The sequence below is a fragment of the Trachypithecus francoisi genome, unplaced genomic scaffold, assembly GCF_009764315.1.
Source record: "Trachypithecus francoisi isolate TF-2019V2 unplaced genomic scaffold, Tfra_2.0 Contig00057_ERROPOS647011, whole genome shotgun sequence".
NCBI lineage: Eukaryota > Metazoa > Chordata > Mammalia > Primates > Cercopithecidae > Trachypithecus > Trachypithecus francoisi.
The window spans coordinates 89,448-117,342 of NW_022680466.1; the positions used below are offsets into that span (position 1 = coordinate 89,448).

The following is a 27,895-nucleotide window of genomic DNA, read 5'->3' on the forward strand; positions in this document are numbered from 1 at the left end:
CTATGGTTGGTTGAATCCATGGATATGGAGCCCATGGATGTGGAGGGCGGACTGTATAGTGAAAAGTCACTGTCTCATTCCTGTCCCTTAACCATTCAGTTCCCTTCCCATAGACAACTTTTTTTTTTTGAGACAGAGTTTTGCTCTTGTTGCCCAGACTGGAGTGCAATGGCTCGATCTCAGCTCACTGCGACGCCCACTTCCTGGGTTCAAGCAATTCTCCTGCCTCAGCCTCCCAAGTAGCTGGGACTACAGGTGTGTGCCACCATGCCCAGCTCATTTTTGTATTTTTAGTAGAGACGGGATTTCACGATTTGGCCAGGCTGGTCTCAAACTCCTGACCTCAGGTGATCTGCCCACTTTGGCCTCCCAGAGTGCTGAGATTATAGGCACGAGCCACTGTGCCTGGCAGACAACCATTTTTATTTCTTGTATATCTGTCCAGACATATTTTGTGTATATACCAGCTCTATATACATACATTCCCATTTAAAAAAACACATTAATAGTAACGTGTAAATATACTTTTTTTTTTTGAGACAGAATTTCGCTCTTGTTGCCCAGGCTGCAGTACAATGCTGTGATCTCGGCTCACCGCAACCTCTGCCTCCTGGTTTCAAGCAATTATCCTGCCTCAGCCTCCCGAGTAGCTGGGATTACAGGCATGTACCACCATGCCTGATTAATTTTGTATTTTTAGTAGAGACGGGGTTTCTCCATGTTGGTCAGGCTGGTCTTGAACTCCTGACCTCAGGTAATCCGCCTACCTCAGCCTCCCAAAGTGCTGGGATTACAGGCGTGAGCCACTGTGCCCAGCCGTAAATATGCTTTTTGTAGGTTCTCCTAGTTCAGATGTAGGATCAGTCTGATGTTAGGTTCTTAGGTAAGGATCTATATAAAGACAGTATAAAATGGTACGTAATATTACAAAGCTTTATTAGGAATGGCAAAGGGATAATATGGCAGCTTCCTCCCTGTCAGTTCTGCATTGGTGACTAAGGATCTCAAATTTCTGGATAATCTGGCTTGCTTAGTTATGATGAGAGACCAGAACTGCTGATAGCATATGAAATCTTCAGGGGAGATTTGAATGTTTTTCATTTTTTAATCTGATATGATGTAGCAGACATGACATTGACTCACGCGTAAGCCCCAAACATGCCGAAGCCGCGGGAGCTCTCTATCAGCCATAGGAGGCTGCTCTGGAGCCGCGGGTTCAGGCAGCTGTTGAGTGGGCCTGGGAGGTACGGAGGGAAAGGGAAGAGAGCCAGCACTGGTTTAGTCTCCTGGACATAGTCATGAAATCTCATTGTCAAAGGAAACCAAGAAGTCATCTTATCCTGCTACTGTTTTCCTTCCAGGGTCTCTTCTGCAGGGTCCCCATGAATTGTGACTGAAGCTGGGCACAAACAAATGTCTCCAGTGACAGGAATGCCTTCTGAGGCAGCCCATTGCATCTTCATCTGCTGACACTCTGTTAGGCTGACTTCTGTAGTTTTCACCACTGATCTTCAGTCCACCTCACAGAGCTCTATAAAATGCTTGGATCTTCTTTACATCATAGACTTTCAGCTACTTGAAGATAGCCATCAGCCCCTCACGAGTCTTTTCTCCAGGTAAAATCTCCAGTTACAGCAGCTGGTCTTCATATGGCCGAGTGTCTAATGCCTTTGCTCTCCTGGTCATTTTTTGAATTTCTTCAGTTTGCCCACATCTCAGAGTGTGGGGTCCAGCACTGCCTGTGTAACGTTCCCAGAATGTTCTGCCTGATATAGAGTAAGCCTGGTGTCACCCATGTCCTAGGAACTGAGACCCCGTCACTACTAGTGATGCAGTCTAGGATCAAACTGTTCTTTTGGCAGCCACTTCACATTTTTGTGTTAAGGGCTTACTGTTAGCCAAACACAATTTTTTTTTTTTTTTCTGAGACAGGATCTCACTCTGTCACCTAAGCTGGAGAGCAGTGGCACAATCTTGGCTCACTGCAACCGCTGCCTCCCGGATTCAAACAATTCTTTCACCTCAGCCTCCTGAGTAGCTGGGACCACAGGTGTGCGCCACCACACCCGGCTAATTTTTGTATTTTTAGTAGAGATGGGGTTTTGCCACGTTGGCCAGGCTGGTTTCGAATCCTGACCTCAAGTGATCTGCCCACCTTGGCCTCCTGAAGTGCTGGGATTACAGGTGTGAGCCACCACACCTGGCTGACAGATTGTTGTTATCATTAATGTCACGTGAACTACCGCCAAGGGCATCTCCCCTTCCTGTTCTTGGAGGATGTGTTGGATGCTTCCTGTGCCCCTCCCTGGAGATGCTTTTGGCCCCACAGCTTCCTCCAGCCAATGTAGCAGTGACTGGGTCTGTGCAGGTTTTAGTCACCCTCACTCAGGTGTGATGGGGTGGTGCCTTTCTTTGGCCTGCTCCAGGTATCTTTTACTTCCTGGGATGTATCTGATGCTATAGTATGGGATGCTGCAGAGACTTCTGGCACCAATGCCCTGGAGTTGGGCTTTATTTCACAGGTTGAGGGCACCATCCTCCACAAGAATCCCCAACTTCAGCCACCAGCTGGCAGTAGGTTTGGGGGTCCTCAGACCACCCTCACTTCTGGCCAGATGGCTACGAATTTGGCGATTTCCACTACCCCCTCAGGTTTGATCATTTGTTAGAATGATTCACAGAATTCAGGGATGTACAGTTACATCCCATCCCTCATGTACAACTGTACAATTACAGTTTTATTAATTGATCAATAAAGCAAAAGGATGCAAATGAATCAGTCAAAGGGAAAGACACATAGATCTGGGAGGGCACCAAACACAAAGCCATCAGTGTTCTTCCCCGTGGAGTCAGGGGCCGTTACCTTTCCAGCACATCGACACATGACAATGTATAGAATATTGCCAACCAGGGACATTCTCCTGAGCTTCAGTATTCATCATTCTTATTACGGCTGCATTGCGTAGGCACAATTGATTGAATCATTGGCCACGTGACTCAAACTTTAGCACCCTCATTTTTCCAGAGGTGATCTTGTTAGCATAAACTATCTAGGGGCCCACCCTGAGTCATCTTGTTAGCATAAACTTACAGATGTGGGCCCGCCATGATAACAAAGACACTCCTATCACTCTGCAAAGTCCAAGGGTTTAGAGGCTACTTTCTAGAACAGCCAAATTCATTACTATACAGATGCCCTAGGAATCTGTTGGTGTTCATACCAATGTGACCCAGAAGTGTGGGTGGCCTAACACCTGTTGAGTTGTTCTTGACTAACAGGGAATGGGTACTGAAGGATACTTGTTTCCTCTTTTGTCTCCTTGGTGGACAGTTCTGACGGGCATTTGATATGGCTTCTTAGAATGTCCAGCAACAGCGAGCACTGGTCCCACAGTGGGGGCCCAGCTTGATAACTCATCCTTCTATTGTCTGTCCCTTCTGCCCTGTTTTACTCCCTCAGGCCCTCATTCCTGCTCCCTGGGATCACTTCCCAAAGAAAGTACCTGCACTTAAGCTTTTGTCTCAAGTTTTGCTGTAGAGAGCTAGACCTAGAATGCTGTTTATTATAATAAACTTTACATGTTTTAAAAAACAATGTTTTGGCCAGGCGCAGTGCTCATGCCTATAAACCCTAGCACTTTGGGAAGCTGAGGCAGGCGGATCACCTGAGGTCAGGAGTTCAAGACCAGCCTGACAAATATGGTGAAACCCCGTCTCTACTAAAAATACAAAAATAAGCTGGGTGTGATGGTGTGCCTATATCCCAGCTAATCAGGAGGCTGAGACAGGAGAATTGCTTGAACCCAGGAGGTGGAGGTTGCAGTGAACCGAGATCATGCCACTGCATTTCAGCCTGGGCTGCAGTGAGACTCTATCTCAAAATCAATCAATCAATCAATCAATTAAAAAATAGAAAACATGTTTGTTCTCTGATGTGGAAATTAAGTGATTATAAAATGAGACTAACTTTTTCAGTATATATTCTTGTCGTTAATATGGTACAGAGCTGTGATGCTTCTGCAAAAGGTGAGTTGAGTGTACAACAGGCCTCCTAACTCTAGAGATGATGTATCCTTCCATATTGATTGCCTTTGTGAAGTCACACACATAAGCAGGGAGAAGCCGTGAAGATACATAAACAGCTGTGTTTTCCAGGCTCAGATCACTAACATGCTCGTGATTTCTTTCTAGGTCTGATTTTTGTGGTTGACAGTAATGACAGAGAGCGGATTGATGAGGCCCGGGAAGTACTAACTTACTTATTAGAGGATGATGAGCTCAGAAATGCAGTTTTATTGGTATTTACCAATAAACAGGTATGTTGTTACTGACTTTCTGAATGCTGGAACTGAAGTTTACTGCCAAATGTCTCACTTACAAATATAGACATTTAAATGAGATGTCTGCCTCCCTCTCTCCAGTCCCAGCTATAATGTCTCCCACCATCTCCTTGCTAGAATATCTTTTTCTTACTGAGACAGAGTCTTACTGTGTTGCCCAGGCTGGAGTACAGTGGTGTGATCTCAGCTCACTGTGACCTCCACCTCCCGGGTTCAAGTGATTCTCCTGCCTCAGCCTCCCAAGTAACTGGGATTACAGGCATGTGCTGCCATGCCCACCTAATTTTTGTATTTTTAATAGAGACTGGGTTTTGCCATATTGGCTAGGCTGGTCTTGAATTCCTGACTTCAAGTGATCCGCCCACCTTGACCTCCCAAAATGCTGGGATTACAGGTGTGAGCCATCGAGCATCTACTAAGTTCCAGACTTGGTTTTAGGCTTAAACCAAGACAGACAAAATCCTCGTGTTGATGGAGTTTACGTTGCTAGTGGGAAGAGAGTCAACCAATAAATAAAATGTAATGTGCCAGGTGTGGTGGCTCATGCCTATACTCCCAACACTTTGGGAGGCTGTGGCAGGGGGACCACTTGAGCCCAGGAGTTCAAGACCAGCTTGGGCAACATAGTGAAACCCCATCTCTACAAAAAAGTACAAAAATTAGCTGGATGTGGTGGCCTGCACCTGTGGTCCCAGCTATTCAGGAGGCTGAGGTGGGAGGATCCCTTAAGCCTGGAAGTTCGGGGCTGCAGTGAGATGAGATTATTCCATTACGCTCCATCCTGGGCTACAGAGTAAAATAAGTAATAATACGTGTCAGATGGTAAGTGTTGTGGAAGAAGGAAAAGCATAGTAAGGAGGTAGGGTAGGTGTGGGAAAGACTGGGAATGCCTCTCTGATAAGATGACATCTGAGCAGAAACCAGAAGGCCGGGAGGAAGGGAGCCACATGGTTCTAGGAACAGCATGGCAGCCAGCGCAGCTGGAACAGAATGAGCGGGGGAGAGAGGAGATGAGATTGGATCATATAGGGCCTGTTTTGGAGGAGGAAAAGGGCTTGTGCATAAATGTAAAACAGTAAAAGAAACATGGGAGGAAGACCAATCGTAGAACTATCCAGCCTCAGGACTCTGAGCTAAACTAAGCATGAAAAAGAAGGTAGAAAGAACCATGTGGAATTGTAGCAGCCTGAGATGACCACTGTCACATTCTGACATCCTTCCTTCACTTTCTCTTCCATGAGTGCATTCATTATGTAATTGAGATCATACTGTTTTGACAATGTTGCATCCTGTTTTATCACTTTAGACTTATCAAAAGCATTGTCTGTTGTTATCCAACTCTTTGTAGACATGATTTTAAATGGTCAATGGATCATCATTTGTACAACCGTTACTCCACTGTTCAGGTTCAATGTCAGTCCAGAGTTTGCACAAGTGAACATATGACTATTAAAGAAAGAAAATGAATCTGGAGTGTGTGTGTATGTGTGTGTGATTTTTTTGTTTTGTTGTGTTTTGAGACAGGGTCTTACTCTGTCGCCCAGCCTGGAGTGGAGTGGTGTGATCACAGTTCACTGCGGCCTCGAACTCCTGGGCTCGAGTGATCCTTCTTCCTCAGCCTCCCAAGTAGTTGGGACTGCAGGCACATGCCACCATGCCCAGCTAATTTAAAAATTTTTCTTTTTTCTTGTTTTTTTGTTTTTTGACTCACGCCTGTAATCCCAGCACTTTGGGAGGCCGAGGCGAGCGGATTACAAGGTCAGGAGATCAAGACCATCCTGGCTAACACGGTGAAACCCTGTCTCTACTAAAAATACAAAAAGTTAGCTGGGCGTGTGGCGGGTGCCTGTAGTCCCAGCTACTTGAGAGGCCGAGGCAGGAGAATGGTGTGAACACGGGAGGCGGAGTTTGCAGTGAGCCGAGTTCACCCCACTGCACTCCAGCCTGAGTGACAGTGAGACTCCATCTCAAAAAAAAAAAAAAATTTTTTTTTTTTGTAGAGCTGAGATCTTGCCATGTTGCCCAGGCTGGTCTCAAACACCTGTGCTCAAACTGTCCTCCCACCTCAGCCCCGCAAAGTGCTGGGATTTCAGGCATAAGCTACTGTGCTTGGTGCCTTTGTTGTTTTCAATGATAAAAACAGAATGTTGTCATGGTATAAATACGCATACAGTTCAGAATATTCAAGTGAAATAGTCTAGTGCTACTCTTCATTGTTAAATTTATTCTTTTTCTTTCCAGAAATCCAACTTTCTCTGCCTGTGTAAGCAATTGTATGATTGTGTTCTTTCACTTAGCATATCTTGGAAGTCCTTCCATATCAGTACATCTACAGCTACTTTGTTCATTTGTTTGTTTGTTTATTGAGATTGAGTTTCACCCTTGTTGTCCAATCTGGAGTGCAATGGCAGTATCTCGGCTCACCGTAACTTACGCCTCCTGGGCTCAAGCAATTCTCCTGCCTCAGCCTCCCAAGTAGTTGGGATTACAGGCATGCGCCACTACTCCTGGCTAATTTTGTATTTTTAGTCGAGACAGGGTTTCTCCATGTTGGTCAGGCTGGTGTGAAACTCCCAACCTCAGGTGATCCACCCGCCTCAGCCTCCCAAAGTGCTGGGATTACAGGTGTCAGCCACCGTGCCTGGCCTTACTTTGTTCTTTAATGCTGATTTATTCAAATTTAGTTTGAGCTTATTCTGTGCCACGCACATTTTGAGGCACTTGGGACACATCAGAGGGCAAGATAGATCAAGATTCCTGCCTTCGTAAAGCTTGCATTCTAGTTAGGGGAGACAGATAGACAGTTAATAATAAATATACTTAAGTAAGTAAATGTCATGATATAGTAACGTATGGTGAGTACCATATTGAAAAGATGGAACAGACCACTTCGGTGAGGTCTCCAGTCCAGAAGGCTTTGTAGACCGTAAGGACTCTGACTTGTATCCTGAGAGAGCGGGAGCTGTTGCAGTTTTGATAGAAGAATGATTCAATCTGATTCACTGGTGGCTTGGTTGAGAATAGGCTTCATGGGATCCAGAGCAGAGAAGTAGGGAGGCCAGTTAGGAAGTTATGTCAGTCATCCAGGTGAGAAGTGATGTGGCGTCAGGTTGGGGTGACAGTTGTGAAGTTAGTAAGTGGTCAGATTCTGGATACATTTTGATGGTAGAGCCATTAGGAGTTCCTGACAGATTGGCTGTGACATTGAGAGAAAAAAAGGATAATTTCAAGCTTTTTGACCTGAGCAACTGGAAGGTTGGGGTTGCCATCAACAGAGAAGACTGTGGGTTTGGGCACATTTAGCAGGGAAGAGCATATTTTGCTATACGGATACAACAGTATACATTGGCTTTTGAATGTTCTTTTTCAAGGATCTCCCTAATACTATGAACGCTGCAGAGATAACAGACAAGCTCGGCCTCCATTCCCTCCGCTACAGAAACTGGCACATTCAGGCTACTTGTGCCACTACCGGACATGGGCTTTACGAAGGCCTGGACTGGCTCGCCAACCAGCTCCAGAACCAGAATTGACCAGAAGGATCTATTCTTTGTGCCTTGTGGCCACATCGGTTGGCCTCTGCTGCATGCATGTGTACCTGTGTGCTGGGAGTGGAGGCAGCGTTCTCACAGTGCCTTATCCATGCCATAAGAAAAGCAGTGTTACATTTTAAGAAACCCAGTGTTAAGTTTTAAACACCACCTTCCATTTCAGTAGCTTTGATGATCATTTTTGCAATTGATGGAGAAGTCCAGAGGGCTTGCGGGTGCTCGAATGCCAGAGCGGGCTACATGGTGGAAAGGAGGAGAAGAGTTGGAGCCGGAACTGAGTTCAGCTGTTGCAATTCTGGTCTGGCATCTGGAGTCCTGTTAGTCTTTGGCGTCCTTTCATAAAAAGGAAGGAACTGTCATTCTTTTATTTTTTTTAAACCATATTTTTACTGTACCTTTTCATGTTTTTTATTAAAAATTTTCTTTTTTTTTGAAACAGCCTCCCACTCTGTCGCCCAAGCTGGAGTGCAGTGGTACGATCTCAGCTCACTGCAACCTCCGCCTCTCGGGCTCAAGCAATCCTCCCACCTCAGCCTCCTACAGGTGTGCACACCACACCTGGGTAATTTTTGTACTTTTTGTGGAGATGGGGTCTCGCCACGTTGCCTGGGCTGGTCTCTAACTCCTGAGCTCAAGGGATCCACCCACCTCAGCCTTCCAAAGTGCTGGGATTACAGGCATGAGCCACTATGCTCCCCAGATATCATCATTCTTTACCATCACTGCTGGAGCTAGCAGCTCACTCTTCAGTGCTTTAAAGCAAATGATCCTCAGGAAAGAAAAGGTACTTGCTTATTGCAGGTGCGAAGAGGTTCAGATTGGTGGAACTTTTCCCTGATGCTATATTTTAGCCCAGAGTTCCTGATGTAAGATGCTTTATTTAAAGGTATCAGTGAGCTTTTTCACTGGCATATCAAGACTTCGTAACACTAGGAAGATATCCAGCCTTTTCCATATGCTAGTTCCTTCCCTTATTTGCCAGATGGGGACCCTGTGGGGAGGTGACCCAGTGTGAGGCTGAAGCTCTTTCCCAGAGCCCCGCAGGCCAGCGGAGGGTCGTGTTTGCGCTCTGGGCATCACCGTCTGGGGTCTCGGTCCTCTGTGACTGCAGCTCCCACATCCCTGCTCTGAGATAAATGTTCTTCCCGTGAAGCAGACGGTTCACTTTTGGGATGGCGCTGTCCCCAGGTTTGGCTGTCTCAGTCCAGATGATGGTTTTGGTTACTTTCCATTCCCAGAACCACACGCCTGTGAGTTCTGAGAGTTTGTGACAGACTCAAGGGGCTAATTTGGGAGATGTGAGATTCCCAGCTACCCCTGGTATTGCCTCCGAGTTAGTGGCAGGTTTCACTATGGGAAATAGCTCTTGTCAGGACCAAGCTCCACCACATTGCCTCCCTCTTTTGGATGGCCATGGCATCTCATGAACCACTTGGAAATGTGCTTTATGTTGTTCTTCAAATATTAATAAAAATGTCCTGGAGAGGAGGTTCACTAAGTAGTCTAGAGCTCATTTATCCAGACAACTGTTGGCCACATTAGTACCTAAGCACTTCTACTAGTTAACTTTTTTTTTTTTTTTTTGAGATGGAGTCTTGCTGTATCGCCCTGGCTGGAGTACAGTGGCGTGATCTCGGCTCACAGCAACTTCTGCTTCCTGGTTCAAGCGATTCTCCTGCCTCAGCCTCCTGAGTAGCTGGGACTACAGGCACCCGCCACCACGCCCAGCTAATCTTTATATTTTTAGTGGAGACAAGGTTTCATCATGTTGGCCAGGCTGGTCTTGAACTCGTGACCTTGTGATCTGCCCGCCTCAGCCTCCCAAAGTGTTGGGATTACAGACGCGAACCACCGCACCCAGCCTCCGAGAAATATTTAGATTGTACACCTCAAATGGGCAGGGACTGTGTCTTACACTTTTGTATTTATGCTGCAATGTACCTAGTACAGTGCCAGCCCTCATTAAATACTTATTGACTGCTCAGACAATAAAGAACTTGCTTTGGAAGGAGGAGAGGATAGCTGTGTGCTTCTGAATGTCTTGAGCTTTTTGAAATCTCTTTCCCCATCCAGTTTAGCAGAGTTTCTATTGAAACTCCTAGGCTGTGTTGATGGAGGAAAAACTCAAGAGGTGCTGTCCTGGCCTTGGGCCCTGGTAGTACACCTTGCTGGGACTTTTCACAGCACATCCACTACAGCCTTTCCCACACTGTGATGCTGGAGCCGGTGAGTCAGATTAAGTATAAGTGGGGAGCAGTTTTCAGTACAATAGTTTTGAGGAAAGACTTGGGTCCCTGAAAGCCATGTTTGCATCCCTGCCATGTCCCTCACTGGCTGCTAGCCTCAGGCCACTGACTCTTAGCCTCTGTATCGCGGAGCCTCAGTTTGCCTAACTGTTAAATGGGGATACTGATTCCTGCCTCATAGGGTTATGAGGATTAAATGTCTCCTACCTTTGAATGTCTTGCTCTGGTGTTTCCCTGGAGATATCTTGTCCAAGTATGAACAGCAGTGGTGGCCACAAACTCATCAGCATTTTTATTATTTTTTTTTTTTTTGAGAGAGTCTTGCTCTGTCACCCAGGCTAGAGTGCAGTGGCACGATCTCGGCTCACTGCAAGCTCTGCCTTCTGGGTTCACGCCATTCTCCTGCCTCAGCCTCCCGACTAGCTGGGACTACAGGCACCTGCCACCATGCCCGGCTAATTTTTTGTACTTTTAGTAGAGATGGGGTTTCCCCGTGTTAGCCAGGATGGTCTCGATCTCCTGACCTTGTGATCCACCTACCTCAGCCTCCCAAAGTGCTGGGATTACAGGCATGAGCCACCGCACTTGGCCTATTATTATTATTATTATTGAGACAGAGTCTCACTCTGTTGCCCAGGCTGGAGTGCAGTGGCACAATCTCAGCTCACTGCAACCTCTGCCTCCTGGGTTCAAGCGATTCTGCTTTCTCAGCCACCCGAGTAGCTGGGATTACAGGCATGCATCACCCACACCTGGCTAATTTTTGTATTAGTAGTAGAGACGGGGATGTACTATGTTGGCCAAGCTGGTCTTGAACTCCTGACCTCAAGCGATCTGCCACTTCAGCCCTCCAAAGTGCTGGGATTACAGGCGTGAACCACTGTGCCTGGTCACTTTTAAAACATTTCTGTCACCCTGAAAAGAAACCCTGTACCCTTTAGCGATCACTCCTCATTTCCCCTATCCCCCGTAGCACTGGGCAACCACTAATCACCGACCTACTTCCTATCTCTACATCTGGTGGAGGTGTTTTTTAAACTTTTTTTACTATCCTGTGGTCCCTGAGGAGCATTACACTGAGAACTTTTCTCCTGTTTTTTCATTCTCTCCATCCTCTTTTGCTCTAGTGCATGGCATGGGAAGCCCTCTCTAGGAGGATGCTGTGGTCACACAGGCACTGGACGAACAGCTGGAGTAGGCGACTTCCAAAGTGTCCTAATGTAGCTATTAGACCAACTCCTGCATTTGGCCAGTAATTAGCGTGCTGCTGCACATTGCCACTAGGTGGTGCTGCTGCTCCATCCCAACTAACCCACATGCACTCCCTGGCTAGGGTCAGCCTTGGGGGGTTCCCAAGTGTAGGGGAATCCATCTCTGTGCCTATGGTAAGGGCTGGACACCAGGAGAGACCCAGAAAACAGGGATATTCCTAGAAGAGAAAGGCAAAATAAGCACTCAAAGCAGAGGACATTTGAGTGTCAATAATGAAGGTGGCAGCAGTAATCATGGCTACCATTTATTAAAAATAGTGAATACTGGCCAGACATGATGGCTCACACCTGTAATCCCAGCACTTTGGGAGACCAAGGCAGGTGGATCACTTGAGGTCAGGAGTTCGAGACCAGCGTGGCCAACATGGTGAAATTATCTACTAAAAATACAAAAATTAGCCAGGTGTGGTGGTGCACGCCTGTAGTCCCAGCTACTCAGGAGGCTGAGGCAGGAGAATCACTTGAACCTGGGAGGCAGAGGCTGTAGTGAGCCGAGATCGCGCCATTGCACTCCAGCCTGGGCGACAGTGCAAGACTGTCTCAAAAAAAAAAAAAAAAAAAAAAAGTAGATATTGTGCTAGTCACTTGATACACATCATTTCATCATTTCTGAGCTGTGTACCGAGCAAGGCATGTATATTATGTCTGCATTACAACAGGGGAAAAATTAAGGTTCAAGAAGATAAAGTGGCCAGACATGGTGGCGCATGCCTGTAATCGCAGCACTTTAAGAGGCTGAGACAGGCGAATTGCTTGAACCCAGGAGTTCAAGACCAGCCTGGGCAACATAGTGAGACCTCGTCTCTACAAAAAATAAATAAATAAACAAAATTAGCTGGGTGTGGTGGTGCGTGCCTGTAGTCACAGCTCCTTGGGAGGCTGATGTGGAAGGATCACTTGAGCCCCGGGAGATAGAGGCTGCAGTGAGATGAGACTGAGCCATTGCACTCAGCCTAGGCAACAGAGTGAGACCCTGTCTCAAAACAGAAATAACAAATATAAGGTGACTTGCTGGAGGCCACGTGGCCATGAGCCAAATACAGCTCTGGGGTACCAGGGCTCACATACTTCTGAGTACACCCTACTGCCTTGGAATCTGCTGAAGACTAAGCCCCTGCCCCCATGCCATGGCAGAGAAGGAGGGAAGGAAGCAAAGGTGCCCATCGGAGACACCTTGGGTTGGGGGAGGCACCCAGGGCCCAGGAAGGCCAAGCAGCATGTGGCAGGGCAGCATCAGGTGACACCCAAGAAGGAATGAGGAAAGGATGTGAGGCGAGAGCCACAGCACAGAATCCTGCTGTTAGGTCTGCGGAGACCACGGCCCATGGGACCTGGATCTACCCTTGATGCTAATAATGTTCTTTGGGGAAAAAAACTATACTCACAAAGTTTCTGCAACTGGACCGTAGCAATGATTGCAGAGCTGTATAGATTTACTAGGAACTATCAAATTGTTCACTTACAATGGATAAATTGTACAGTACATAGGTTATCCCTCAGTGAAACTGTATGAAATTTATAGTCAAGAAACCAATAGTGACAAGGGAGCTGAGAAAGTAGGTCTCAGCCATGCTGTAGGCACTTTGAGAAGAGGAAGAGTAGATTTCAGGTTTATTGAAAGCCTGGCCCATGACATCCAGCTTCTGCTTGAATACTTTCAGTGCCCGGGAGCTCAGTATCTCAAAGCAGCCCACTCCGGTTTAGGATAACTCTCTAATCCTTAGAATGTCAAAATACATCATTACCATTATTCTTACACTGCTATGAAAAATAAACGTCTGTGTTTTGCCACATAACATTTCTCTGAGAGCTTGAGGACAGTTATTGCATTTTCCCAAGTCATTTTTATCTCAGACAGAATTCCCTGATGACCTGTAGGTTTTTTGTTTTTGTTTTTTTTTTGTTTTGTTTTTTTGGAGATGGAGTCTTACTGTGTTGCCCAGGCTGGAGTGCAGTGGTGCAATCTTGGCTCACTGCAGCCTCCACATCCCGAGTTCAAGCAATTCTCCTGCCTCAGCCTCCCAAATAGCTGAGATTACAGGTGTGAGCCACCACACCTGGCTAATTTTTGTATTTTTAGTAGAGATGGAGTTTCACCACATTGGCCAGGCTAGTCTCGAACTCCTGGTTTCAGGTGATCCGCCCTCCTCGGCCTCCCAAAGTGCTGAGATTACAGGTGTGAGCCACTGCGCTTGGCCCTCCCTGTATTTCTTCCAGGACAAGATTGCCAGCCTCTCCCATTCTCCCATTCTCCTGGTAGCGCTCCAGGAGCTAGCCCCTTGATCTGTCCACATCCTTCTTAAAATGTGGGGACCCAATCTCAGAACCTGAGATTCTGCAGATGCCAGCCCAGTGCTGTGTGGTTAACAATTTGGATCCTAGCATTAAGACTCTGGGTTCAAATCCTTGCTCCACTGTAGGCCAGCTGTGTGACCATGGTTAAAAACATCTACCTTTCTGAGCTCTAATGTGGTCATCTAAGTTATTGTGAGGATTGTACTGACCCACACTTTCTACCTGCCCAATCCCTTGAGGTGGGCTCAACCTGGTTTGGCAATAGTTGGGCAAGGAAGAGTGATCCAAACAGCAAGCTGTCACACTGCTGCTAAGCCAAGCAGACACACAGCCACCATTAGGAGAAGGGGCTCTGCCATCTCCATCTATCAGGCTTTTCTCCCATGGAGCTGTAACCCCTGGTAAAGGAGGTGAGGAACTTGTCGGGGGGAGCACACAAACACCTGCTGATGTGCCGGACTTGGGTACCCAGGAAGTTGCTGGCTTTCTCTTCCTTTCCTCAACAGTTTTGTTTGTTTGAGACAGTCTCACTCTGTCACCCAGGCTAGAGTGCAATGGCGTGATCTTGGCTCACTGCAACCTTTGCCTCCTGAGTTCAAGTGATTCTCCTGCCTCAGCCTCCTGAGTATTTGGGATGACAGGCGTGCACCACCCCACCTGGCTAATTTTTGTATATTTAGTAGAGATGGGGTTTTGCCATGTTGGCCAGGCTGGTTTCGAACTCCTGACCTCAGCTGATCCACCCACCTCGGCCTCCCAGAGGGTTGGGATTACAGGCATGAGCCACCACGCCTGGCTGGCATTTTTTTTTTCTTCTTTTTTTCAATGGAGTCTCCTCTTGATCTCATCCTTTGTCCACTGCACAAACCCCTCCCTAAAACTATTCCCAAGGCAGAGCCAACTAGACCACATATTACTTCAACCCTTAATAGGCTTTATTATCACAGGCTTTTCTTATTACAATCCGTTCATATAAGGAAGAGGCTCCCGAACTGGATCAGCCTAGGGTGGGCCTACCCAGTCCAATCTCAGCCGGGTCTATGGCGCCATCTGATTGAAATCTAACTTGACTCTCTTCTCACCAACCTCCTCGGGGTCCCAGGGTTGTAAACATCCTGCAGCCTTCTGCCAGCACTGTCTCTTCCGGTGTCCCCTCCATTCACTGCCTGTCCTCACTATATTCCGACTAACTTACTCTTACATACAAAACAGATCTTTTCCCCTTTCTGTACATCAGATATCATTTTGGATCAATACTACACCTGAGGTTGGGCATGTGGGTCACACCTGTAATCCCAGCACTTTGGGAGGCTGAGGCAGGCAGATGACTTGAGGTCAGGAGTTCAAGACCAGCCTGGCCAACATAGTGAAACCCCGTCTCTACTAAAAATACAAAACTTAGCCGGGTGTGGTGGCACACACCGGTAGTCCCAGCTACTTGGGAGGCTGAGGCACAAAAATTGCTTGAACTCAGAAGGTAGAGGTTATACTGAGCTAAGATGGCGCCACTGCACTCCAGCCTGGGTGCAAAATATACTATATTTTATATATATATAAAATTAGATGGGGACATACCATCAGAAACTTCCCTCCAACTTGATTCATTTGTGTAATAGTAACAGATATTTACTAAGCACCTATAATGTGCTCTGTAGTGGACACTGTTCCATTCATTAGATGTGGAGGTTCAGCCATCTATGAAACTTGGCTAATCATACTTTAAATCTAGCCCTTATTTCTCCATCTTACCCACCAAGAATCCTGAAAGATTCTATCAGGTGCTTTGCTAAAATTAAGTATGCAATATGCGTAGCAATGCCTTCATGTACCAATCCCTGAGCAATGGAAATAAGGTTAATTTGACTAATTACTCTTAGTAAGCCACTTTGACCACTAGTAACATCTGCCATCTTTTATAAGCCTATCTGATTGCAGATCAACCTCAGACATACCCATCTGTATTTTCTGGAATCCCCCTTCTCTCTCTCACAAACCTGGGCAACATTTGCTCATCTCTAATTCTTCCCCGCCCTTCCTCAGCTTCCTGACTTCTCAATATTTACAGTAGGGGTTTGCAACCACACAGTAAAGGTCTTGGATATATTTAGTGGGAGTTAAGAGCGTTGGGCTCGCATAAAGCAGAAGGGCTCTCCTTGAGTGCCGCATCATCTGTCTTGGGTCCCGATTTCCCCATAATCATGTTTTTTATCCTTTCCAGGTTGAAGATTATTCTCTCTTTTAAAGAAAGTAGAAGAATATTAGGAGAAAAGACACCTTAAAATGTTCACTCTTTTATTCACATTACATCATCTGTCTTGAATAATGGGTCTATCTCTTTCCTGTTACTCTGGCCCTGAAAAAAAAAAAAAATTAGCTTTTTAAGACTGCTTTTGTTATGCGTGCATGTTCCTGTAATCTTGTCATTCTGGGATTTAATAATAATAGTATTAATACCACCTACCATTTGTTGGTTACTTACTGTGTTTTAGTCACTGTGCTAAATGACTTACACATATTCATCTCATTAGTAAACATTTCTGGAACTATTCTTGCAATTTGTCCTTTTTCTTGTTCTTGTCCTCTTAAAATCTGAGTTTAGCCATGAGCTCTCAGTGAAGCTGCTTATGTTTCTTTAAAAACCCCTCTTTGCTTCCTCCGAGTGGAGTGGGTTGTACTTCTGAGGTCAGGACAAACTGGGTACTGGAGGAGTTCAGCCTTCCAAGGCTGCAGGAGGGGTGGGTTCCCTGAGGCGAGCAAGATGATGTAAGGCCTTGACTTGGGGTAACGGACAGCCACAGACGGGAAGAGAGAAGCCTACATTTAACCACGGAAGGATGCGAAGGGTGGAGAGGTGGGTTGAGCATTGGGCCCCAGGTGCAGGGAGTGGGAAAAGGTCCAAAGGTGAAACCTGGGAAGCCTGGGCTTGGGTCTGGAAGTGGAGAGAAGGAAGTCATTCCAGGCGGAGAGCTGTGAACAATGAGAACCCATGATTTCTGTTTTCACCAGCAAGGGTGAGAATTGAGTCCACAGGAGTGGCTCCCTCCTCTGCTTCCACGACCTGTGGAGGGCTAAGTGGGCCAACGAGCTGGGTAGAACTTTACAAGATGCTCTGCTCTTAGCAGAATGAGCCGTTCTGACCATTTCCCAAGAGCCAAATTTCCTCATCAGTCCTGAATGTTGCCTCTGTTCTATGATTTGCATTAAAAAAAAAAGATAGTTTCCCCACTGTGTTGTCAAATCTGAAATAAGGGACTGTGTTTTTGCAAAATTCTCTTCCAGGGCCAAGCACAGGGTCAATGTTCAGCAAATATTTGGTGAGTTAATGAATGAAATGAAAGCACTCTCCTTATGCTCCTCGGCTGGGTGATATAGAGAAGAATTCCAGAACAATATAATTTATGTTTCTTTCTCCTTCTGACTGACCCTAGAAATTCTCCACAAGGCATATGCAGATATCCCAGACGTGTGGGTTTCCAAGCATGTGTTTTATGTACAAATACTGCTGCATATATATGATTTTTACTTTTTGAGACAAGGTTCATTGTCCACGCTGGAGTGCATTGGTGCCATCTCGGCTCACTGCAGGTTTGACTTTCTGAGTTCAGGTGGTCCTCCCACCTTAGCCTCCCAAGTAGCTGGGATGACAGGTGCACGCCTCCAAGCCCAGCTAATGTTTTGTATTTTTAGTAGAGGTGACGTTTCACTATGTTGCCCAGGCTGGTCTTGAACTCCTGGGCGCTAGCAATCTGCCCACCTTGGCCTCTCAAAGCGCTGGGATTACAGGCATAAGCTTCTGCTCCATATATGTTACTTGTTCATCTGACTGAAGTCCCCAAAAGAGACCAGCACCCCAAAGCAGCATGTATTTCTCTTTGGAACGGGAAGCAAACATCCTTCTGTTTGCTTGGGATGCATGGGATGCGCATGCAGTAGGTGTTTAATAAATACTTGTTGACTAATTAGGGGGCATAAATATGTAAAAGTGGGAAATTAGCAAGAAAGAGCTATAGTGTAGATAATCAAATAACAAAGCTGTCTAGAACAAGATAATCTATCTCTGAGGGCTCTGTGTAGGGGGAGAGGCAGTGCTGGCTAGCGAGGCAGATGTGCCTTCTCATTAGGCTCCAATCAGGATAATATTGCAATTAGCTCGGGATATTATAGCAGTTAGCTTCTATTCTTGGAACAAATTCCTGGGAGATTTAAGTTGGGTGGTAAAAGAAGGTTGTCCCAGGAATAAATTTGCTGTGAACCACTTCTGAGTGACTACCTCATATGTGTCTAATTGAACCGCCAATGTAAACCTGATTGGATTGTTTCTTTCTTTGTCGGCGACACTTAAACATGAGCTCAGGAATTGGACAGCCACTTAACAACAGAACACAGCTCCGGAAATTGCAGATTTCAAATTTCAGAAAAATCGATGAATTTAGACAACTTGAGTGTCTTCTTTTTGTCAGGGTAGTCAGCCTTCGGCCTCCAGGATCTGGCTGACAAGTGCTTGCTGCTGAGACAGGCACTGAAAAGAGTAAAAAATACAATGTCCTCAGTTATCTTCCCAGTCATTGAGACATTTAAAAACTCCACCCCAGCCCACCCTGACAGTCTCCTGTAAGGAGCTCGATTTTCTCTCTGTCAACCTGATGACAGACCCAGGAGGATGTTGTGTCTGGGAATGTTTGCTCTTCCTGGCGGGGGTGAGTAGGGCTTGGCAGCAGAGACAGTGCGACAAAACTAAGCCACGAATCCTGGCTCTCAATCCGTCCAGCCAGTGGATTTCGCTTCATCCTTTACCCTCCATGCTTCTTCTCTTTCTTCTGCATCAGGAGAGGCAGACGTCAGAGTTTTTTGTCAAAGAGCCTGAGTTGGAATCCTGCCTGACTCCACCCTTGGGGGGTGACTGTGGCTTTTTGAGGCCCAGTTTCTTTGTCTATAAAATGGGCATGCTAGTATCTGCCCATATCATTTCAGGAGGTTGGTTTTTGAGAAGGGGTGGTGCCTGTACGACTGCCCTAAGTTTGAAAGGACTGCAATCGGTGCCGGCTTTGTAGCTCACAACCTTTACCTTAATGCTGACCATCACAGGGTCTTGGGACAGGCCCCGGCACCCGCCCCCGCTAGTGCAGGGCTGCCCTGCAGATGGCGCTGTGGCCTGGAGAATGCAGCCAGCAATAAGTCAGGGCAGCTTGATTAAACATGTCCACGTCTAGTCAAGCCAGACTAGACGTGGGCGTGTTTGGCACTATAGGTGGATCCAGTCTGGATTTCCTTTACCTGCACGTCCTGTGTGTGTATCCCTCACAAAAGGTTCCCCCCCATCACATTTGTATCTCCCCAATTTAAGCCACCCAGCGCCCACGTGGCCCCGGGAACCACTGCGGCAGGCAGTGTGTTTAATCCCTGTGAAGCATTTTAGCATTAGATGAAGATGACACCTTTGGGCTCCCATCCGCCTGTGCAGAGGCTGCCAGCTCCACTCTTGGAAACACCCTTGTTCTGACTTAGTTTCCCATCCAAGATGAAGGTAGGCAGGCTGAAAAAGCCAATGCTAAAAGAAGACCCCAAGACCCCTGTGTGAAGCTCAGAAAGCAAAGCCAGTCTTCACAGACCCAGCTAAAGAGGTGGACTTTGGCACCAACACCTCCTGTTTGGAATCCAAGCTCCACCATTTAGCATTTGTGAGACCAGGGGCTTGTTAAGGAATGCCGCAAGGCTCCCTTCCCTGGCTATAGAGAGAAGAGATACCTGCTTTATAGGATACAGTGGTGAGGGTTCAATGAGAAGAGGCATGCAATAGACTTGGTATGGGGCCTGGCACATGGGGATACTCAAATAGTGGTGACTCTTAGATCAGGAGCAGACACTGGGGTAGGAGGTATCAGCCCAAGGAGAGCTAGGGAGGGAAGGATGTGCCAAGGAAGAGACGGTGGGCTCTGCAGAGAAAGGCTTCTTGGTACCCCTTGAAAACTGCTGTGGGAACACATCTTTACTCTGCTAACCTTTTCAGGCAGCCGTGCTGGCAGGGATCTGGGCATCTGGCAAAGCGAGCTGACCATCTGGTCAGCTGTTTCTGCAACAAAAAGAGATGGTGTCAAAGGCTTTGGGAGCTGGGCTCCTTTGACCCACAGTTGGCACTGGAGGCCAAAGAAGTCCTCCTCGAGACCATCACCTTCTCGTCAGCAATCTTCCATCCAGCACACTGCAGCGGCCAGTGAGTGAGTGCAGAATCGTCTCCAGGAAGCCAGTGCCACGGCCCGAGGTCCAGAGCCTGCACTGAGCAAATCGCCAGGAAGTAGTGACGGCCCTTCCCTCCTGGTCAGTGCTCTTGTCCCCTGGGGCTACTATCTCCTCTGGATCCCATGAAGACTGCTCCCTGCCACACCCATGATTACCTGTCACACTGCACAGCTAGAAGTGCAGGTTCTGAGGCCAGGCTGCCTGGGTTCATGCATTAGCTGTGTAACCTTGGGCAAGTTACTTAGCCCCATTTTGCCTGTTTTCTGGACTGCAAAATGGAGTCGTGAGAGTTCAAGTTCACGCTTATAAAGAGATGGTAACACTGCCTGGCATTTAACCAGTGCCCCACAGGTATCATCTGGGGCTGCTGTCATCTCTGTGGCCAATTGTGCTGCGGTTCCAGGTCTCGGGGTCATGTCTGTGTATCTGGTGCCGTCATTGCCCCAATATCTGTTCTCTTTTTCTCCCATTAAAAAATCAATCTCGCTTCTCTGTCTCCCTATCTTTCTCGCTTTTGTCTTCCCTTTCTTAGCACATTTATTTAACAAACACAGATGAAGTCCCTGCCCTGCGCCAGGCGCTGGGGAGGAAGAGGATGGGGGGATACAGACATGGAATAAGCAGTAAGCCCTGCACAGGACCCTCTGAGTGCCCACAGCTATGCAGAACAGCAGTTAGTCCATGCTGCTGCAGGCTTCACCATCGTCAACGGGGAGCCAGCATCTGGAGACACCCCGGCCCTGAAGATGGAGCCTGCCCAGGCCCCCACTGAAGAGAGAGCTGCTATTGGCCTCAGCCTCCAGGAAGAGCCGGGTGATTCAGCAGGAGGGAGATCCTCCTTCCCCATACAAGATGGGGGCAGCAGAGGTGAGATTCTGGCTGGGGGTGAATCGGTCTGCTAGCTGACAGCCTGCCTGTCACATTCAAAAGCTTATCCGGGGACAGTGCCCCTCTGCCCTGCTAATGACAGGGCTGTCACTCACAGATCTCCCCTGAATTGTGCTGAACCAGACATTGCTGCCTGTGCCCCGGCAGGGTGATAGACGTCACAAGGGCTTGGGAAGCTTCGGGGGAAAGTCAGGCTATCGACCCACCCCTCAGTCTTCATGCCACGCATCCCCAGAGTCACACAGAAATGTTCTTACACACCTCTTATGCCTTGGCACGGCCGCTCCCTCTGCCGAGCCTGCCCTCCCCTAGATCGGGCATTCTCCATCTGAGTGTCCCACATGTCCCCAAGCCTCAATCCCCAGGAAGCTCTCGGAGCCTGCAGTGCTCCAGAAACGCAGAAATCCCTACCTCCCTTGAGTGGCCCTGATGCCTTCGGCATGCTTTTACTACCACATCGTCACACTGGGAGGTCATTATTTGTTTAGTTGTCTTTCTTCCTTACCCTAGACCTTGAGTTTTTGAGGCCACGGACAGCCACGGCTCAGCTTTCTCTGCAGGGCCGAGAGCATAGTTGGCACTCTGCAAACGCGTGCTGAGGAATGGATTGTCATTACTGATGTGTCTGGAATTGGTTCCTTCCGTTGGGTTCTTGGTTTTGCTAACTTCAAGAATGAAGCCAAGGACCCTCACCGTGTTACAGCTCTTAAAGATGGTGTATCCAGAGTTTCTTCCTTCTGGGAGGTTCTTGCTGACTTCAGGAGTGAAGCCGCACACCTTCCCAGGGAGTGTTACAGCTCTAAAAGTTGGCGCCTAGGGAATCGTTTGTTCTTCCTGGTGGGTTCGTGGTCTCGCCCACTCCTGCGATGTTGTGGTCTTGCTGACTTCAGGAGTCAAGACGCAGACCTTCACAATGAGTGTTGCAGCTCTTAAAGGTAGCATGAACCCAAAGAGTGAGCAGCAGCAACTGTTATTATGAAGAGCAAAAGAACAAACCCAACACTGTCTGGAAGAGAACCCCAACACCTTGCCACTACTGGCTTGGGTGGCCAGCTTTTATTTCCTTATTTGGCCCCGCCCACATCCTACTGATTGGTCCATTTTACAGAGCGCTGAGTGGTTCATTTTAGAGTGCTGATTGGTGCGTTTACAAACCTTTAGCTAGACACAGAGTGCTGACTGGTGCATTTACAATCCTTTAGCTAGACACAAAAATTCTCCAAGTCCCCACTGGACCCAGAAGTCCAGCAGGCTTCACCACTCACTGACGTCACCATCCACGTCTGCACAAGTCTGGACATGGAGCAGCCTCCAACCCCTGCTGGAAGCCTGGCCTAAGTGACACACCTGCTTTAGTGAGGGGTTGGAGTTTGGAAGGCCCGCTGGATGTAAGGATCTAGAATGAGAAGGGCTTTTCCTGTTGAGGACCAAAGATCTCAACTCTTTTTGCCTAATAAACTAGGAGGGACCAGTTTGGAATTGTCTCTAAATGTACAGGATGAGTTTGAGCTTAGAGGTAGGGGAGCCTCTTGTTCCCAATTGAAGGCACTCACAAAACCTGAACTGCACCCACTTGGAGGAAGGTGAGACGGGGCTTCCCAGGGAGATGCCTCAGAGGCCACAGAGAGAACAAACAAAAAAGCAATTTAATTTAGATTTTTTCATGCAGAAATGAAGTGTTCCGCTTGTTTGCTTTTCAAATGGAGAACAGAGAACATAAAATGATTTAACAAATGAAGGAAGTAATTAGAAAAAATTTCTCCAGTTCTATGTGATGGCCAGTAAAGAAAGAGCACAGAAAAGATAGAATGGGAAGGGCAGACAGAAAGGAAGGAGAGTAGGACACAGAGATGATGACTCAAAAAGAGAGAGAGAGTGGAGAAGAGATAAACATAGAACCCCCATCCCTCCACACGCACATATTTTGATCTTATGAAAAACTTGGTTTGTAGAATTAAAGTTTGTCTTTTGTTGTTTTTACACTGTAAGACAGAGATTTGAATACATTTCTCTATTTTCTGACTTCTAGAATAAGAAGTTGCCAGTGAGAAGTCCCATGCCATTCTTAGTCTTGATCTTTTTTTATAATCTGTTTTTTTTCTCTCTGGAAAATTTTAAGTTTTTTTTTTTTTTTTTTTTTTTGAGTTGGAGTTTCACTCTGTCACCCAGGCTAGAGTCCAGTGGTGCTATCTCAGCTCACTGCAACTTCAGCCTCTCGAGTTCAAGCAATTCTTGTGCCTCAGCCTCCCAAGCAGCTGGGATTATAGGCATGTGCCACCACGGCCAGCTAATTTTTGCATTTTTAACAGAGACGGGGTTTCACCATGTTGGCCAGGCTGGTCTTGAACTCCTAACCTCAAGTGATCCGCCTGCCTTGGCCTCCCAAAGTGCTGCGATTACAGGCGTGAGCCACTATGCCTGGCCTAAATTTTAAGATTTTTACCTTCATATACATCACTATGAAATTAGCGTGGGCCTTTTTTCATTCATTGTATTGGGTACGCAATGGACTGGTAAACTGCAGACGCAGGTCATTCAGTCTTAGGAAGTAATTATATATTATTTCTTTGATAATGGACTCTCCTCCGTTTCCTCTCCTCTGTTTCTTTTGCTGGGCCTCCTAGGTGGGTCTTCTACTTCTCTATTTTCTCTCTGATTTTCCATACCTTTATTTTTTTCCACTTCCAGGAAGATTTCCTTGACCTTATCTTCCAAATCCTCTATTAACTATTTTATTTATGTGATCAAATTTTCAGTCGTTTGCACTGTTTTTCTGATTTTTTTTTTAAAAAGAGTTTTATTGGAGGTACACTTCACATACTCTAAAATTCACTCATTTTAAGTGTCTAATTCAATGATTTTTAGTAAATTTACAGAGGTCTGTAACCATCACCACAATCCCATTTAAATTATTCCTTTGTGTATAATTGTTTGTTCTGGTTTCACGGGTGAAATGTCTTCTCTTATCTGTGTCTCTGTGTGTGTGTGTGTGTGTGTGTGTGTGGTGTGTGTGTGTGTGTATGTGTGAGATGGAGTCTCGCTCTGTTGCTTAGGTTGGAGTGCAGTGGCACAATCTTGGCTCACTGCAACCTCCACCTCCCAGGTTCAAGCAATTCTCCTGCCTCAGCCTCCCAAGTAGCTGGGATTACAGGTGCCCACCACCATGCTCTACTAATTTTTTTGTATTTTTAGTAGAGATGAGGTTTCACCATGTTGGCCAGGCTGGTCTCGAACTCCTGACCTCAAGTGATCCGCCCACCTCAGCCTACCAAAGTGCTGGGATTACAGGTGTGAGCCACTGCACCGGGCCATCCTCCACGTGTTACAATGCAGCCAAAAGGCCCTCACTAAATGGAGTCCCCTAATCTCAGACTTCCCAGACTCCAGAACGGTGAACCAAATAAACTTCTATTGTTTATAAATTACCCAACCCCTGGATATCTATCCTTGCAGATCCCTAAAAAAAAGAGTTCCTGGGAGTTGATGGATCTTTAATACCTGCTTGAAGGATAAACCAGATACTCTTTTGAGAGCCCATCTAATTCTGGGATTCTACCCTCAAGTGGGTTGAGGGGCTCAGTGTTTGCAAAGCTAGAGAGTGTCAGGACCAGGGACAGATCCAGGTTTTGTGAAACCTGAAGCTTACACAATTTTGGGTGCTTGGTATAAGAAAAATAATACAAAATTATGGATGCCAGATTAGATACAGGGCCTAGGAAGGGGCTCGTAAACTCTGCAGTAGTGGGCCTTAAGCATAAGCTTATTAGCTTCCCAATAAAGCCTCCTCTGTCTAGGACAGAACCGTATTCCTTTGGAGCCAGTAGATTTCAATGCATTTTCCCCCAACAGACTTGCTCTTCCAGATTCTACATCTCCCTCATGATTTCCGCCCCCCACCAAATTTCTAACTCAGCAAAAGCTTATTGAATGCCCACTGTCTGCAAGGCATAGGTTTGTGCCCCTTCATTAGCTGCGTCTATGGTGGGACTGTGATGATCACCCATCCAGGGAGAAGCACATCTGACTCAAGATGCCCCTGAGTCTGTGCAGGTACCATCAAGGCAGAGGAAGAGTAGGATGGGCACAGAAAAGCAGATGGGAAGCAGGGCCACATCTGATCTGAGGACACAGGTGGTCTTCTGAGGATGTCAGGCCCCTGTGCTCAGAGGAGAAATTCATGCTGCCCTCTGTCTCACTTCTGAAAGGACTCGTTCCCACAGAAACTGCACAGAGACCTCAGAAGCCTGAGTTGGAGTGGAAGGCTCAGCTGTTTTCCTGCTGCCCCTCTGTCAGACACATCACCCCTCTTGTGGGACTGGAGTCAAATGTCAAGACTCAGAGTCAACAGCCCTGCACTTGGACACTTGGTCTGGAGCCCAGCTGCCAGCCCTGTCCCCCCATTTGTCCCTGGCCCTGTCTGGGCCTTTTTGAGCTGATTGAACTACAGTGTCTAGAAAACTCCAGGCCAATTCTAGGTCCTGTCTACAATCTCTGAGTGTTTTCTTTTCTCTTGGAATGTTTAACCAGCAGAAAAGCACACACCTGCAGAGGTTTCTGAGGCCCTCTTCACCTTGCCAGATGACCAGGCCTTGCCAGGGACCCACTGGGTCTCTGTCATCTCCCCAAGCCTTTTTCCTCTTCTGTGAAACTGACACGAGAACTCCTGTGAAGGGATAGTTTTATGACTGTGGCCAAGGTCAACCTGGGTCTGGGTGTGGGAAGGGGCTACTGATATCTCACAGTCTATCTTCTGGTCTAGCTGTCCAGGTGATAGCCACAGGTCCCCAGCAGTTAGATGTAGTGGTGGAGATCATCAGGCACGTCAGGGCCCTCGGATGCCCCACATTTGCTTTATGGTTTATGACATAAACCATGACATTTGCTTTATGGTACTGACAGTGCTGGGTGGGAAGGAATAAAAACAGCCAAACTTCTTAAGGTGATTTGCCTGAAAATTTTTATTTTGAGACACACTGTACTGAACACAGACCTGAAAATGCATTTTAAAAGGCTTTCTAATGAAGCAAATACAAAACAACTCACACATTAGACAAGCCTCTGTGGTATAGCCATACTGGGGAGAGCAGAGGCTTTCTCAGAGAAGGTGGGCCAAGGAAGAGATGGGGGAGATGTGAGGATGGCCCAAGAAGGTTTAGGGAGGGATGATTTGGGCTCCCCTCTGAAGTTCAATGTGACCCCTATTTCCACCCAGAGAGCTCAGTGCTCTATCTCTGTTATTTACACTAGTTGCTTCCCAAGCTTCCTGGACTTTTCTCTAATTTGGGGTGCAATTTAGGGACTCCATTGATGAACTTTAAAATCCATTGATAGTGGGCCGGGTGCGGTGGCTCACACCTGTAACCTCAGCACCTTGGCAGACAAAGGTGGGAGGATTGCTTGAGGCTAAGAGTTCAAGAGTTCAAGACCAGCCTGGACAACATAGTGAGACCCGCATCTCTACAAAATTTTTTTTAAAAATTAGCCAGGCATGGTGGCCTGAGCCTGTAGTCCCAGCTACTTGAGAGGCTGAGGCAGGAGAATCAATTGAGCCCAGGAATTTGAGGCTACAGTGAGCCAAGATTATGCTACTGCACTCCAGCCTGGGCAACAGAGCGAGACCCTGTCTCTAGAAAAGAAAATCCATTGATATTATATGCAAAACTTTATGGGTGTGAAAATATCTCATATGGCCGGGTTTAGAATTTTTTCTGGGAAGAGGGCCTGAGCTTTTACCTGCTCTCCAGTGGGTTCAGCACCCACCATGGAAACCATCATGGTAGACCATGCTAAGGCAGGAAAAAGTGGGCCAGCACATGATTCCAGCAGGGCCACTGAGAGAGTGGGGAATGCAGACCACCTCCAGTTTCGGGGTGGGCTGGGTACCCAAAGGAAGATGGAGACTCAAAACCCCAGGATGTCCTTTCCCTCATGAGGTTTGTACCCATGCTACCTGGCCAGTAGTCAAGACCCTTCTACAGATGATCCTATTCACAGAACCTGTTTGGCACCCCTGATGAGCCTGGCACTTGTGGAGGACATGAGGAAGGTCAGACATGACCCTCGTCAGCCTGTTTGGCACTCCTAGTTGAGGGGGCTGGGGAAACAGGCACCCAGAGAAATTACAGGATGCTGTGGTGTGTGCTGCACATGAAGGTAAAATAACTAGGCAGCACCGAGGGAAAGGTTAGCTCAGCTCATTCTGGAAGCTGGAGAGCCACCCATGGGCCTTAAAGTGAAACACCAGCCACCCACGGACCTTCGCGTGAAGCGCCAGGCTGTGTGACTTCTGAGGACCTCAGTTTCCTTATTAGTACCATATAGCAACAACTATTCATGGAGTTGGGAGGGTCACATGAAGTCATGTCCACACAGTGCATCCATGGATTGGACTTTCAAGCAGAATTTGCCTTGTGGAAAGATCTAGAAGGACACCAAAAGCAGCAAGGGCAACATGGATTGAGGCATGGCTCGGCAGGGCACTTTGTGCCGACTCAGCGATGGGTCCATGCTGTGACTTGGAGAGACTCACTTTTGATGGTCCAGCAGTGTTCAGATTCAATGACTCAGCAATTCTTGATTCAATGATGTGGTCATTTGAAGATTTGTGGGTACCGGCGATTAAGTAAGCAGAGCGTTTATGAATCTAGGCTGCTGATAATCACAATAATAATCGCTGCTAGGCCGGGCGCGGTGGCTCAAGCCTGTAATCCCAGCACTTTGGGAGGCCGAGACGGGCGGATCACGAGGTCAGGAGATCGAAACCATCCTGGCTAACACGGTGAAACCCCGTCTCTACTAAAAATACAAAAAACTAGCCGGGCGAGGTGGCGGCGCCTGTAGTCCCAGCTACTTGGGAGGCTGAGGCAGGAGAATGGCGTGAACCCGGGAGGCGGAGCTTGCAGTGAGCTGAGATCTGGCCACTGCACTCCAGCCTGGGTGACAGAGCGAGACTCCGTCTCAAAAAAAAAAAAAAAAAAAAATCGCTGCTAAAAATGATTGAGAGCTTACTATGTGCCAGGCTGCACACAGCATTTACAGATTAACTCCCGGAATCATTAGGTGATGCT

The 27,895-nt window shown here is 47.2% G+C and overlaps 2 protein-coding genes across 8 annotated transcripts in view; both read left to right on the forward strand.

Moving 5' to 3' along the window:
- The window catches only part of LOC117087100 (ADP-ribosylation factor 2-like), a 45,328-nt gene extending 25,549 nt beyond the window's left edge, over positions 1 to 19,779 (forward strand). For 4 of the 7 annotated variants that reach the window (XM_033216952.1, XM_033217031.1, XM_033217192.1 and 1 more), the window contains 2 exons: positions 4,192 to 4,316; positions 7,712 to 9,389. In XM_033216952.1, coding sequence (XP_033072843.1) covers positions 4,192 to 4,316; positions 7,712 to 7,873 — 287 coding nt within the window. In that variant the 3' untranslated portion in view covers positions 7,874 to 9,389. Of the gene's footprint in view, positions 1 to 1,361; positions 1,617 to 4,191; positions 4,324 to 7,711; positions 9,390 to 15,921; positions 16,250 to 19,710 lie in introns of those variants that run through there. The other 3 variants (XR_004438771.1, XM_033217274.1, XM_033217360.1) reach the window with 3 other exon arrangements.
- LOC117088768 (putative uncharacterized protein encoded by CRHR1-IT1) lies at positions 9,064 to 13,204 on the forward strand. The gene is given in 6 exon segments (XM_033219936.1): positions 9,064 to 9,141; positions 10,076 to 10,117; positions 11,467 to 11,481; positions 11,483 to 11,540; positions 12,374 to 12,580; positions 12,583 to 13,204. Coding segments are annotated over 6 exon segments (573 nt in total). The 3' UTR covers positions 12,756 to 13,204.
- Positions 19,780 to 27,895: the final 8,116 nt, after the last annotated feature.